Here is a 15241-nt window from a genome sequence, read left to right on the forward strand (position 1 = left end):
TAGAACTGAACTAGAACTGAACTAGAACTGAACTAGAACTGAACTGAACTAGAACTGAACTACACCATTTCCAATTGTATTTCAGAAGTTTCTAATTGTATTTCAGAAATTTCCAATTGAATTTCAGAAATTTCTAATTATATTTCAGAAAATTCCAATATAATTTCAGAAATTTCCATTTATATTTCAGAAATTTCCAATTATATTTCAGAAATTTCTAATTATATTTCAGAATTTTCTAATTATATTTCAGAATTTTCCATTTATATTTCAGAAATTTCTAATTGTATTTCAGAAATTTCCAATTGTATTTCAGAATTTTCCATTTGTATTTCAGAATTTTTATTTTATACTTAAAAAGTTTCCAATTGTATTTCAGAATTTTCCAATTGTATTTCAGAAATATCCATTTGTATTTCAGAAAATTCTAATAGCAATACCAATGGTTATTTCTGAAATACAAATAGAAAATTCTGAAATACAATTGGAAAATTCTGAAATACAATTAGAAACATTTTAAATATAAATTAAAAATTCTGAAAAACAAATGGAAATTTCTGAAATACAATTGGAAAATTCTGAAATACAATTAGAAAGTTCTGAAATATAATTGGAATATTCTGAAATATAATTAGAAAATTCTGAAATATAATTAGAAATTTCTGAAATATAATTGGAAATTTCTGAAATATAAATGGAAATTTCTGAAATTGAATTGGAATTTTCTGAAATATAATTAGAAATTTCTGAAATTCAATTGGAAATTTCTGAAATACAATTAGAAACTTCTGAAATACAATTGGAAATGGTGTAGAACTGAACTAGAACTGAACTAGAACTGAACTAGAACTGAACTAGAACTGAACTAGAACTGAACTAGAACTGAACTAGAACTGAACTAGAACTGAACTAGAACTGAACTAGAACTGAACTAGAACTGAACTAGAACTGAACTAGAACTGAACTAGAACTGAACTAGAACTGAACTAGAACTGAACTAGAACTGAACTAGAACTGAACTAGAACTGAACTAGAACTGAACTAGAACTGAACTAGAACTGAACTAGAACTGAACTAGAACTGAACTAGAACTGAACTAGAACTGAACTAGAACTGAACTAGAACTGAACTAGAACTGAACTACAACTAACCTTGTTCTATTTTTAATATTTTTTATTTGGTTTTTATGAAGGAAATTTGTAATATATTCAAATTGAAGATGTATTAAAATTTACTAAGCTTTTCTTATTGTATTTAAATACAGAAAAAACTTACGAATGATAGGTTAATGGACCATTTGGTCCATATAAACTGCTAATGTAAAAAACAAGTGTAGGATTCCACTTTTTTATTTTTTTTTTTTAATCAACATAGATTAAATATGTAATAGATAATTGCGGGATTCGGATTTTGATTTATTGTTGTAAAGAAGCACACATATTTACAAATGCTTGGTACACTTTGTGTGCAGGATTTTTAATAAAACAGACGTGTTTTACTTACGACATGGCAAACTTGAATAAAGATGAAGTACAAGAATCGCTCAATGCAAAAAGTGACTCCGATATTTCAGATTCGGAAGTTGACTATATTTCAGAAAACGTATGAAACAAACTAATAAATACCACCTGGGCTAAAAAACTAAGTTAGTAGATATATATCACCGTTCAAAAATTACAAAGGAAACAATTAAAAAATTGCACCAAATGGGCTTAACCTAACAGCAGGGTTAAGGTTTTGGTGAGTTTTCTCTGAAATATTCAGTCAAGACTGATAGAGGTATTAAATTTAAGTATACTTTATTTATATAGAGATTTCGCAATATCGAGGTTTATTCACTTTTATTTGTTAATTTCTACCCAAATTAATTAATTCTTTATTCTTTTAATGCCTTAAATTATATATTTAAGATTATTTTCATCCACCTACTTAAGGCTCTTTAATCAATCAAATTATTTTAGCCTACATAATATATAGCTTATTAAACATTTTAACACATCTTAATAAAAAAAATTTCACTTTTCTATTCTTTCTTCCTGACAGGTGTTTTAATTTAACGTTTTCATACGCCTACATAGACTCATATACAATTTTTGTTGTTTTTATGCTTTTATTATAAATATGTGAGTGGGGGAGTGTATAAAGCCTACCAGCATTGTTAAAAAAACAACAAAAAATAAATAAAAACAATTACAACAAAAAAAGGAACGTTAACAACAAAATTATTAAGTTGCTCATAAAATGCCACATTGCTTTTAGGCCTGCAGTAGATAACAACAATAATGTTAGCAACAGAAGAAGAACTTATATAGAGTGTAGATGAGAACAATTTAACACCTACAAAAACACAACTGCTCTAACAGCAACTATAAAACGAAGTGGAAAGGACAATAGTAAACTAGAGTGCTAACTGCCTTACTGTTGAAAAAAATTCAATGAGAAAAAATTTTTAATTTTCTATTTAGAAAACTCACCTACAACTCTAGCAGAACATGTCAACACAAAACAGCAACAGCAGGTGCATACAAATGTAGGCAATATTCTCTAGTAAATGCAGTAAGATAAAAAAAAAACAAAAAAATTGTTTTACATAAAACTTAGTTTTTTTACAACTGCCACTTTAATTCTTTTTGCCATTTTTTTTGCTCTTGTTTTTGAACCAAAAAACTGACAATGTGTAAAAATGAAGACTGTAGTAGTTGTTGTCTTTAAATAAAACAAAAAAAAAATCAACAGCAACAACAACATAAAAAATCCACTACCGTTACTTTTAGCCAAACGAAATGAAAGTGAGGCTTATGGTTGCTAACAGGAAACTAGAGACACACATAAATGCCAACATCCACACACACACTAATGCACAAACATAAAAGCTTGTATATGTTTATGTATTGAAGCACCCTTCTCTTTACAGCCCCAGCTATAGTGTGTGTCTGTTGATATGTACACATGTGAGAGCATAGAGAAAGAGTCACAGAGAGTATGTACAAATATGGAAGCATGTGTTTGTCGTATAATGGAAGATGAAAATTACATATACATATGTATATATGAGAACATTATTTGAAGAGATGTATGAGTGTTCTTATGCAAACAAATGCTAAAAGACAACAAAAATCTCTAAAAAAAAAAAAAATATAGAGAACAAAAAATTATCACACTGTTACAAACTGGTACAGTGTAAAAGAATAGAGTAGAGAAATAACAAAAAACAACAACAACAACTGCAACTATAACTACAACTACAATAAGACGAAAAAAACCTTGTTAAGTGGCACTTGTACGAATAACATTTTTAAGTGCTTAACAAGCTGCCAGCTAGAAAAAAAACCAACATACCAACACTATGCTGCAAACAACTATTGGCAACATCATAGTTTACTGGCAAAAACTATAAATGAAATTGAAAAATATTTTAGCCCAGCACAAAACTAACAAGTAAGAGAGTTATATTCGGCTGTACCGAATCATATATACCCACCACTAATCAAAAATGGGAACCGATTATAGTGAGTTTTCTATAAAAATATCTTTTTTATCCGATTAGGTTAGTATTATATTTTCTATATGTAGAAAATTTTACATTGCTAGATGATAATGTATTTTCCGGATGTGGGCCTTATATGGAAGCAATGTACAATCGATAGTAGTAGATCAATACATGCACAAAAACATTCTTCTTTAAAAATCTATGAACCCGACCTTAAAAACAAGAGGGCATGTTGAGTAGATCATCAAATCAAAAGAACTTCATCTTCAATATCAAAATCGCAAAAAACTTAAAAAAATTGGATTTTTTTACCTTTTCTACCCTGTTCAGACCCATAGCAAACCGTTCGAAATTCAAGGAAACAATCAACTACAAAAATGTACCTAAGATCTCAATAAATAACTTTCTAGAACATATGAACTTCCTAGGATTGATTCTTAACACCGTTAGGTAGGTTAGTAAGAACAAACTAAAGGAATTAAGTGTTTTGGGCCATAAACTATTAAATTATTATAAACTAGAGCATACTATTAGGCAGCTTTAAAAAAAAATATTTCTGAATTTATTTCGAATTTTTTAAAGTTTTTTGCGATTTTGATCTTGAAGATGAAGTTTTTTTGATTTTATATGTTCACAATTTTTGTTCTTTATGACAAGGTATACAACTTTGCCTCAGAGAGTAAATCAAAAATCAGAACTCTTTGCAAGATATGAGCCTGAGAAATTGATCACTTTTTTGCAAAAATGAAACCGAGGGCCCAAATTTTTGGGGCCCATAGAAAAAGTGCATGACTTTTGGGCAAAACTGGGAGACAAGGGTCTTTATTTTGTGGTCTTTTATCTCGTGACTCCCATGACTCAAAAATAACACACACTGTTATACTAAATGAACAAAATATTTTACATTAATGTCTGAGAGAATTCTCAATGTCGGAATTATACTGTGGAATGCAATGGTCATCATTTTTGTGGAAGACTTTAACCCTCTAGCTCCTCTCTTTAGGGGACAATTCGACCGTTTTTCGAGAAAATCAAAAAATAAGTCTTTTCAAAAAGAATGATGCACAGTGGTATGAGAATAAAAAAAGAGGGAAATAAATCTGTAACTTCTAAACCCTTACGCCGATTTAAATGAAATTTGACTATCGAGCACTACATAAAACCTCATCGTAGCTATCAATTATCTCTTATAGCTTAGCAGATATTTGCATTTGAAAATTTAATTTTCAACATTTTTACCCACCCTACTCCAGTTTTTTGGTGACCGCGGTTCCAAATATTCCCGGATTTTATCCATTTTTCTTTTATAGGATTAACAATAGATGTATATATCAAGAAGTGTTTAAAAATCATGGCTGAGTCCAAAGTTACATGCATTTGAATTTAAAAAAAATAAAAAGGCGATTTTTCGCAATTTTTTTGGGAAAAAAGTACTTTTATTCTTTTTAAGTTATCTAAAAAATTTTTAAGAGGATATATAATGAATTTGTACTTTTTGAAAAGCTAACTTTACGCCAAAGGGTTAAAATATTTATCTTTATTATCCCCATAAAATTCCACAATATAACTCTGACAATAAGAATTCTCTCAGACATTAATTTAAATTTTTTTTTTATTTTGTATAATACCCCCATGGATCAAAAAATTAAAATTTTAACCCACTGTAAAAAACAACTCCGACCAGCTGGACTATAAGTTTATTCCACAAAAATGATCTACTCAATATGCACTTTCAGAATTACAGCGTCGCTACTCTGTTCCAAGCAAAAAGTCTCAATTTGTTGGACAGTGTCATTATAGTTTCCTAAATTTGAAAAATATAAAAATTTTGTTTTGTTATTCCTTTTTTGCAGATTATTTTTTTATGGATACTGATTTGATATAGGCATTTATTAAATATAGCTTGTCCTTTTATAAAGAGAACAACTTGTGCAGAATATCTGCTACATTTTTGAAAAATATAATCTTTTTGGAGGGGGGTCTCATATTTTTGTCCATCAACGGAGAATATTTGGGGAAAACTTCATACCCCTACAACAGCCACACAGACGGACATAGCTAGATCGCCTTAGAATTTTTTTTTGTTTCTACAATCAAAATTTCGATATGTTAAAAACGGATAGAAAAACTCAATATACCCACTTTTTTTTGGTGGTGGGTATAAAAACAAATACAACGTAAATTGTTAAGCTGTGAAAAAAAATCTTAATTAGAGCACAGACATAATGGCATCTTAATATAATCTCTTATTTTTATACTTAGATCTTTTCCCATAACAAAATAAATCATATTTAAAATGACAACAAGATCATAAAGAAAATATATTCCTTTAAAAAAAATCATAAACCCTTAAAAAGACACATAAACCTAAAAAAATATTGAAATAGAAAGTATCTACAGCAGCGCAACCTGAAAAACGTAACAAAATACTAAAAATAAAGTTGCCTTTCTTTGACAACAAACGGTTGCTTAAGCAACCGTTAACATAATGATAATGTTGCATTGTTTTATGCAACACATAGCTGTAACACTAAAGCAAACACAAACACCTACAGCAACAGCAGCAGCGGCTGGCAAATTAATAAAGTCCCAATGTTTGGTGTCAAAACGTAGCAGAAGAAAATTATCTACTAACTGTTGCATAACAACAAGAACAAAAAGAATCACATTAACATCCTGCTGCAATTTTATATTACTAACAATAGTACTGCTACAACAATGTATAGAAAACGGTAGCATGGTCTCTGCCAGCTCATTAAATGGCTTGAGTAGCAACAACAACAACAACAACAACAATAATAACAATATAAATAATAATAAAAATAAAGGTTCTCTAAATAGTAATAATAATAATTTAAATAATAATTTAAATTTAAGAACAACAGCTTTATTAGCAGCAGCTACAACATCAACGTCTTCATCATCATCCTCCTTAACACAATCATCCAATACAGTGCCCTCAATGTCCTTGACGGCCATAAGTGGAACAGGTTCGGGAGGAGTTAGTAGTAGTAGTAGCAGCAGCAGTAGTAGTAGTTCTAGTTCCTCTTCTTCTCTACTAACATCATCAATTTCGTCCTCCTCTTCATCGTCCTCAAACTCTCGCAGTAGTCGACAAAATAGTAACAATAGCAACAACCACAACAACAACAACAATCAAAATGACCAATTACCCTCACAACTTTCATCACGTATTATCCATACACGCAATGGCGCTTTATCGGGTGTAATTGTACAATTAGATGGACGCCATTTAGATCCGGTTGAAGCGTATCGTGGCATACCATATGCATCACCACCTGTCGGCAATTTAAGATTTATGCCTCCTGTTTCGGCAGCCATGTGGTCAGGCGTCAAAAAGGCAGACAGGTAAGTAGCTAAATTATATACTTTTTTTTCTTTTTTTTTTGGTTTTGTTTTGGTTGTTCTCTCTTTTGTTCTTTGTTATAATATACTGCTACTACAAAGTTTTTATTTGTATAGGTAGTAAATAAGTATAGACATTTTATACATCAACAGGGTGTTTTGTAGAGGATGTGTTAATCAGAAATTTTAAAAAAGCCGTAGCCCTTAATTTTCGTCGACTTGATCTCATACCGACAAAAATATGTAACACAGATTAAGAATTTATTTGTTCAACCATAATAAGTTTAAATATAAATATTACCACACATTTATTGCGAACAAAATCTGAGCTTGGAGATCATTCTATATCCGGCGTCTTATGCCAGAATTTACTTTTAAATCGAGATGTTAAAAAAAACAATTATTCCATCCTGATGAGTCCGTAAAATAGGATTTTGTTCTGAAACTGAATATATTCTTGACCAGCCATAGAGTTTTTACTCAGCGAGCCATTTCTTGTCCTCACATGGATATATCTCATGTGAATGGCACTTTTCAATTTTCTTTTCTTTTTCAGACAACGTAGTCAGAATATTTGTTCTCACACAGAAAAACATAAACAAATTTGTATTCGAAATTCTGTAGACATTCTGCTGAAATGATAGCTCAGTGAAATTTCCAGTATATCCTTATCTCACCCTCAATAAAACTTGCATTTTTTATCCTCAGGTGTTGTTTTCCACACATACGGTAAGACTATGAATTTTTTACAAGCAACATAATTATTTCGCTATGGGAAGGATATGGCTAGCTCTAAAGTGTGTTTTTTTAAGCCCGATAGAACTTGGAATTCTAAAAAATACCACAAAAACTAAATTTTAATCAAACAATTTTTTTATTCACGAATCACACGAACAAGGCGTTCATTTTTGCTGGTTTATCAGCATATATCAGTGACTTCAAGTGGCCCCACAGGTAATAATCGTCAAATCGAATGACATTGGAAGCCAATTGACAGGCCCATTTCTTGAAATCAAGTTATCGAAATGTTTTGATTTCAATAATTCGATGGTTGCGGTCGTCGCACAGTGGCGCCCGTAAAACAAGTGAAGTTGCAAAAATCAAAAAATTCATGTGCCCCTAAAAAATATTCAATAAACCTATTTCACAGTAAATTGTCCAACGATTTCAAAATGCTACTCTTATAACAATCAGATTTTTGGTTCAAAAGATATAACGTATGCGGAATGAAATTGCAACACAAATTTGACACTGGCCAAGAGAAAAGGTTGAATTACGTTATGTTTTCCCTTAACACTTTAAAACCCCATTTGAAAATCTGACTTTTAGTTATCTCAAAATGTTAACAAAAAAAGAATTACCTTGAAAAAACATTTGTAATTTTTTCCATATTTTATCAATTATCATCGGGAAAAATTTGTTATATTTTACATCAAGTGGCAGTGAAAGGCAGAGAAGTGGACTTTTTTGGAAGTAAATAAACCTATTATTGATCAGATGTGCAAAGTACAATATAATCCTTTTTCTAAAATAATATATATGTATCTCAGTCAATCAGATGTAAATTAGAAGTTTTGAATTTTTTGGAATGTGATTTGACCATCACTTCTAATTAATATATTATGAAATGTGTAGACAAAATTAATCATTTGATAAAAAGAAACATCAGGGATTATTTGTTTAAAAAGAAAATCCTTCTTAGCTGTTCCATCATCATGATTATGGTGTTTCCAACACCCTTGAAATTCCGGACTTTCTAAAGGGAAAAAATTTCCATATGTTTTTAAATTAAAAATAATTTGAGAGTTTTAGGACCTTTTTAAATAGAAGAGTTTTTGTAGATTATTTAAAATAAAAATCGAGAAAAATAAGACCATGAAACTCAAATAAGAGCTCAGAGAATTGCAAACATTGGTATTTTCAACACCTGTATATAAATTTCTTCATAACTAACACAAAAGTACATAATAAATTTTTTGCTTACATTAAATCAATACAATGGGCTATTTTATAAAGGCTTTATAAACTATTTGTTTGGACATTGGAAACAAATATCGTGTTTTCTGTTTTGTTGCAATTTCATTCCGCTTACGTTAGACCTTCAAAGACTGATTTTCAGTTTTCATAAAACAGACTATTTTTAGGTAATTTGGACCGCTTTCAGATGCAATATATCAAAAACTATGTAATGGATCGTCGTTATTTTTGATTCTGTTGATATACATATTTATTAAGAAAGGAATAAAAAAATTGTGTACTGTCTGCTTTGTATTTGTCCAGGTAAATCGATATTTACCAACAATCCATTTTTTTCAATATTTCTCAACTTTGATGGAAAATAAAAAGAAAACTATCAATTTCTATATCTGCCATATTTACAAAATATGTTCTTTGATTATGCCTTTACCTAATGCCAAAATTTTCAGCTGCCCGTCCTTGCCACATTTTTAGCTAGAGGTAAAATTTTGAAAAAAGTCATGGTTCCTAAAATGACATATAACCGCGAAAAACCAACTAAATTTTTTTTTTCAAAAAATTTTTATTTTTAATTTTTCTGGAATATTTTTAAATCATTAAAGCCTTTAAAAAGAAACATAAAATATCAAAAATTGTAAAAAATATTTTATTTTACATCCCATAAAATTTATTTTTCCACAAATTTCAACTTTGCTAACCCATAAGTAGACACCTGAAAGGCGTAGAACTCTTTTCAAATACTCATATCATAGGCTAATCAACTATCTATCATACGATTTTTAAATTTTTTTTATTATCTCATTTGGTTTAAAAGTTATGATTTTTGCAACGAAAAACCTAAAATGGCGCCACTGTGCGTCGTAGCCCCATCCTGTTGAAACCACTTCTCGCCAGCTTTATGTCATCCATATTTTCAAACAAAACATCATTGATCATAGTTACCGCACCATATCCATTCACCATGACGCGAGCTCCGAATTTAGTTTTGAAGAAATGAGGTCAGATTATGTAACCACACCAAAAGGTGCGTTTTCTGGATGTAATGGAGTCTGCAGTGCTTGTTGTGGATTAGTCTCTCTCCATATGCGAATTTTGTTTATTTACAAGCCTGTTAAGCCAAAAATGATCTTCACCGATATCTGATTTTCAAAGTGCATTTGTATAATTTCGTAGTGTTGTTCAAGTTTCAATCTATTTATTAGGGTATTCGAATTATTCGATTTTTATCTTGGTCGAATAAAACGAATAATTCGAATAAGAGATTTTAACTTGTTCGAATAATTCGATCACACTTTTAAAATTAATCGAATTATTCGAATAATTTAATTTTTTTTTAAATAGTAAAGAATGAAGTGTTGATATCGGTTTTTTAAAAAAAATTACGTTAATGTTAACAATTCAAGTACTGATAATGTTAAAAAACATTCGAAAACAAAGTCCATCATTAAACTTTCAACAGAAATATTCTTATCAGATTAATTCCCGAACAATCTACAAAACAATTGACTAGTTAGCAAACCCTTTAGTTTTTGGAGATATGCTTTAAAAAATTTGAGCTAGTTGGACATGATCCTGAATTCAAATACAATGTAAACGTATTAAAAACTTTTTTATGTCGTTCATTAATTCGGGTTTTAAATTGAGTAACTAATTCTTTAGAAAATTAATTATTCACTATTTCTAAATTATTTTTGCTCTATCGACATTGCCGAATCTTTGCTTAAGACCACTTTCTTGGGAAATTACACAATAAAGGGAATCTGTCCAAAGTTTGATATCATTGTCAGTGAATGTGGCTAATTTGAAGCATTATTGACGCATTTACAAATACGCAAAAAGTGTATTACCATGTTAGACAAAGATGTTCAACGATGTTCAAAATCATGTATAAGACGAACTCAATGCTTTTCTTAGAACAAAACGTTAGTTGCAATATTTGTGTTTATCATTCGATTTATTAACTACTAGCTTGACCCGGTGCGCTTCGCTACCCCTGTCGTAGTAAAATAAAAAAAATATATAGCCTATTGACGCTTCCCAGTAAGGATCTATCTACGTTCCAATAAAATAGGTTCAGCCGTTTAGGAGTGATGCTCAAACAAATAAACAAACCAACAAACAAACTTACAAAGACATTTATATATTTATATAGATTTTGTAATACGTACACGGTTAATAACATCACTTGTATACATATATTTTAAGATCAATGCCATCGTCTATTTCAATGTAATCATTATAAATGTCATCCTCAATATCACTTTCGACGACCGTTTCAAAATCACATTCTCCATCACATCCAACTCCACTTTAATCTAAGTTAAAATTTTGATTATTAATTTCGCTTCTTATAATATTTCTCCAGTTAAAAAACAAATATTTTATTCCGTACCTTTTATTTTCATTGGTTCAAGTCTCAAGTTAAAAATTTTGAAAGATTTGTTTTTAGAATTGTAACTTCTTGCAGTAATATTTATATATTTATAGAAGGAGCTATCGGAACACTCATCTACAGTGATCGAAAGTCCCTTTGTCTTTAGTTATTTGTCGAATTTCAGAAACAATAAAATTTTTGAGAGTCATTATTACTTATTTAAATTTGGAATTACGAAAAATTTTAAGCAATTTAATAAATTTAAATATATATGAACATTTATTCGTTTTATTCGATTATTCTACATAAAATTGTTCGAATTATTCGTTATTCGAAAATGGCCATTTTTAAATTGTTCGAATAATTATTCGTAAGAAATTATTCGATTAATCGAACGATCATTAGTCGAATGAATACCCTACTATTTATGTTGATCATATACTGATCGAATACTGATCATAAATATATTTCAATATTTTATAATATTGAGCATATAATTTTTTGGGGCGACTCCTGTGTGTCGTCCGTTTTCCTTGACATTTTGTATAAAAGTAGTAACTTGAAAACAATTGTTCAAAAATGTTCAGAGCCGGGACATTCCCATATTCAAGAGACTTACACTGCACATAGTGCAATGGAAAGATTCCTAAAATTAAAAGAAGTCCATAACCTTTTAGATTCGATAACAAAATCAATCCAAAATTGTCACTTTAAAAATTACTAAATGGCAAAATTCAAAGTTTATTCGTTACTAGCAAGCCAATATAATTTTCGAGAAGTTCCGTTTACCAAAATTAAAGTAATAAAATATAATAAATTCAATTTATTCTCTCTACTTCTTTTCTGATCTATTAATGTAAATTTTGTAATATTCAACGAAATTTTAAATAGAGTGATATATTTTGTATTATTATGTTCTTGTTTGTATTTCTTAGTTTCTTACAATAATAAGAAAAAACAAATCTAACAAACAAAATTTGTTTATAATAGCTCCATCATATCTCAGAAATCATAAGGGATAGTGATCTGAGGATCGAACAGATCGATAGATCTGAGAACTTTACCCCAGAAAATGTCTTTTTTTTTTTATTTTGTGATATACGTGAGGATGGCTTAGGTAGAGTAGAAAATAGATAAATATTTGCATTATCTATTTGTCATTAGATTCATGATTCGCATAGGGGCCAAATAAGGTTTTGTTTACTTAAATAGTGAAGTGTATACAATTGTTCATACTTTGTAATGTAAATAATATGATTTTAATATACTGTCGATTTAATGACGATGTTGAAATGTGCAAAATTTAAAAAAAATAAAAAATTTTGTTTAAGTAAATGAAGGACTGCCATTTTCGAACAGATTAGAATTTTCAATAGCTATACAAAATGATTTGTGGTACTTGAAAATAAGTGATTTTCACTCAAAAAGAGAGTTTGGAAAAAAATATGACACGTGTCCTTTTCGAAATGATCGGTTGAATTAGAAGAATGGATCCATGATATCAAACTTACACTCTATTGACTTAAAGTCTGATGAGCTCAAATTTGCAAATCGTTTATATTAATATAAATATTAATATATTTAAATTTTATATATCTAATACAAATGTTTATAAATTTTAAAAGAGCTACATATAATAATTTAACTTGTTATTTTAAATCTCTTCTACATAAAATTCCTTAGAAAACTTTCTACCAGAAGATGTATTTTATTTTCCATAAAATTTTAAATACAGTGCACTCGCGATAATATGAACACCTCAAAATATTGTTACGAAATTGTACCTGAATTCAAATATAACGATTTTAACGGCTGATTTAAAAGTAGCCTAATGCTTTCAAATAACAGTGCTGTAATGGCAAACTGTAACATATCTGTAGGTATTATTAACATTGAATAAAAGCTTTCAGTTGACCATTGATCGTAAGTTGGCAACGCTGTTTGTTGCGACCGTATATTCGAATTCGAATATTCAGTTAAAGAACATTATAGAAAGTACATTACAGATGGCGTATGTATTAGAAACCTCTAGACAGTTAAAGAGAAATCTAGAGTGCAGATGGCAGTGTTATAAATAGTGGCAGAGGTTGCAGTCGTGAGTGAGTTTATCAGAGACGCTTTTCGAACAAACATCAACTGAGTGCTGTGTTTTTCAAGTGAATTCGTGTACCTTATAAAGTGTACCTGTATTTCTGCGAATTTATAAACGTGTATAAAAAAATATTGAGTGACTATTTAATTCTGTTTTTGTACATTTTAAATAAATAAAGAGTTGTTACAATTTTCAAACTACTAAACGGCTTTTATTTGTAATCAAAAGTATCCGGTTTATTTAAAGGAAATAAGCCAACGTTTTGAAAAGGTTAAAACGTAACAATATGAACACTTTTTGCTTCCATAGGTTACTCTAAAATATGAACTTAGTGAACTAAGTTGTTCATATTTTAAAGCTTTTTAAAATATGAACAGCTTATTTTTGTTTTTTTTTTTAACGTATTTTATCTATCTACACAGAGTTGAAATCTTAATCAACAAGGTAGTGGCTAAATTCTAATTCAACTGCTTAATAAGTTTTGGACTTCCCTAGCTGTAGATGGGAATTAGATGCCATTCGCAAATATGAATAATCTTGCAAAAGTGAACTGGCCTGGTTTTAATTAGTTCATATTATTGCGAGTGCACTGTACTCTCATATCAGACATGAGTTTTTCCTAAACTACAGCAAATGTAAAAATACAGAATTCCTAGTAATATTTAATACTACAATTTTACTTCATTTAATTTATATAATTTCTAAACCTTATTTAATGTTCTTATTACTTTTAAAATGTAATATTTAAATAAAAGTAATAATTTTATTTCATTTAATTAACATTTATTATTGCAAAACCCTTAACAATACTACAATTCTAGTAAGTTTTATGGCCCAAAGTTATGCTACAAAAGGATGTGTAATGATTTATTGTATTAGTTAGCCAAAGTTTATGTTAAATTATTTGTAGCATACTTATAATTATATAAGAGCAGCATAGAAATTGGCTTAAAATATATGAGAATAATAATTTAATAATGGTTTGTTTGCATGAAACTATAGGATTTTATTAAGGTTTGTAAAAGCTAAAGAAATATTGAGTAGAGATTGCAATCTTATTATGAAAAGATTTGCATATAACAAATAATAGTAATTTCCTTGCCATATTTTGTGAATACAAATAAGGGTAGGGTAATTAAAATTTTGTTTAGGTTTGTAAGAAAATTATGTGAAAATTTACTAAAGAAGTAACAAGTAATAAAGTATGGTGGGCCACGGTCTACCATTTAATACCCTACACTGAGTCAATGATCAAAATAATTTTTCTTTTAAATATTCAATTATTTAATTTCGTGAATTATTTTTTTTTGTCAATTTTTTTTTAACCTAACCTAGTTGTTGACATTTGAAATTAAATAAAATTCATAAAATATCAAAAATATAAACAACTCACTTTTAGAATAAATTCAATTTTAAATTCAAAATGGGTCAAATTTGACCCAAAGACCCTATGAAGGTTAAATCGACTTATGACGGTGTAGTTTATAAATATCAGATTATTAAAGTTTTTAGTGTTACTGCTAATAGAAAAAGGGAAACCATATATCCCTTTTCAACCACTCTACCCATTACTTACAACATAATTTTAAATATTATTTTTTTTGATTTTGCTAACAACTGTCACAAGTGTAAGGGAATAATATTAAATATAGAAAAACATTTCATATATTTTAATATACAATTAAGATATCTAACAATTTTATGCCAGCACTCATATTAAAATCCACAAACCATTAACAACTTATAACTCATTAACGCTTCTTTTAATGTATTTTTTCCTTTTTTTTAAAAAAAAAAGAATATTAATTTCAAGAGATTCTAAACAACTTACAAAAATTTTTAATGACAAGAAATAAAAAGTGATTAAAATATAGGGCAAGTGGCATAAAAAGAGTAGGAAAAACATTAAAATAAAATACATTTAATTTTAAATGGAAATAAT

General features: G+C 28.9%; 1 protein-coding gene across 1 annotated transcript in view; it reads left to right on the top strand.

Annotated features, from left to right (window-relative positions):
* Nucleotides 1-5920: 5920 nt before the first annotated feature.
* Nlg3 (Neuroligin 3) overlaps nucleotides 5921-15241 on the top strand; it is a 147412-nt gene continuing 138091 nt past the window's right edge. The window contains exon 1 of the mRNA XM_065498289.1: nucleotides 5921-6859. Within this exon, the coding sequence (XP_065354361.1) occupies nucleotides 5979-6859 (881 nt within the window). The 5' untranslated portion in view covers nucleotides 5921-5978. The remainder of the gene's footprint in view (nucleotides 6860-15241) is intronic.

This window comes from Calliphora vicina, chromosome 1, assembly GCF_958450345.1.
Source record: "Calliphora vicina chromosome 1, idCalVici1.1, whole genome shotgun sequence".
Taxonomy (NCBI): Eukaryota; Metazoa; Arthropoda; class Insecta; order Diptera; family Calliphoridae; genus Calliphora; species Calliphora vicina.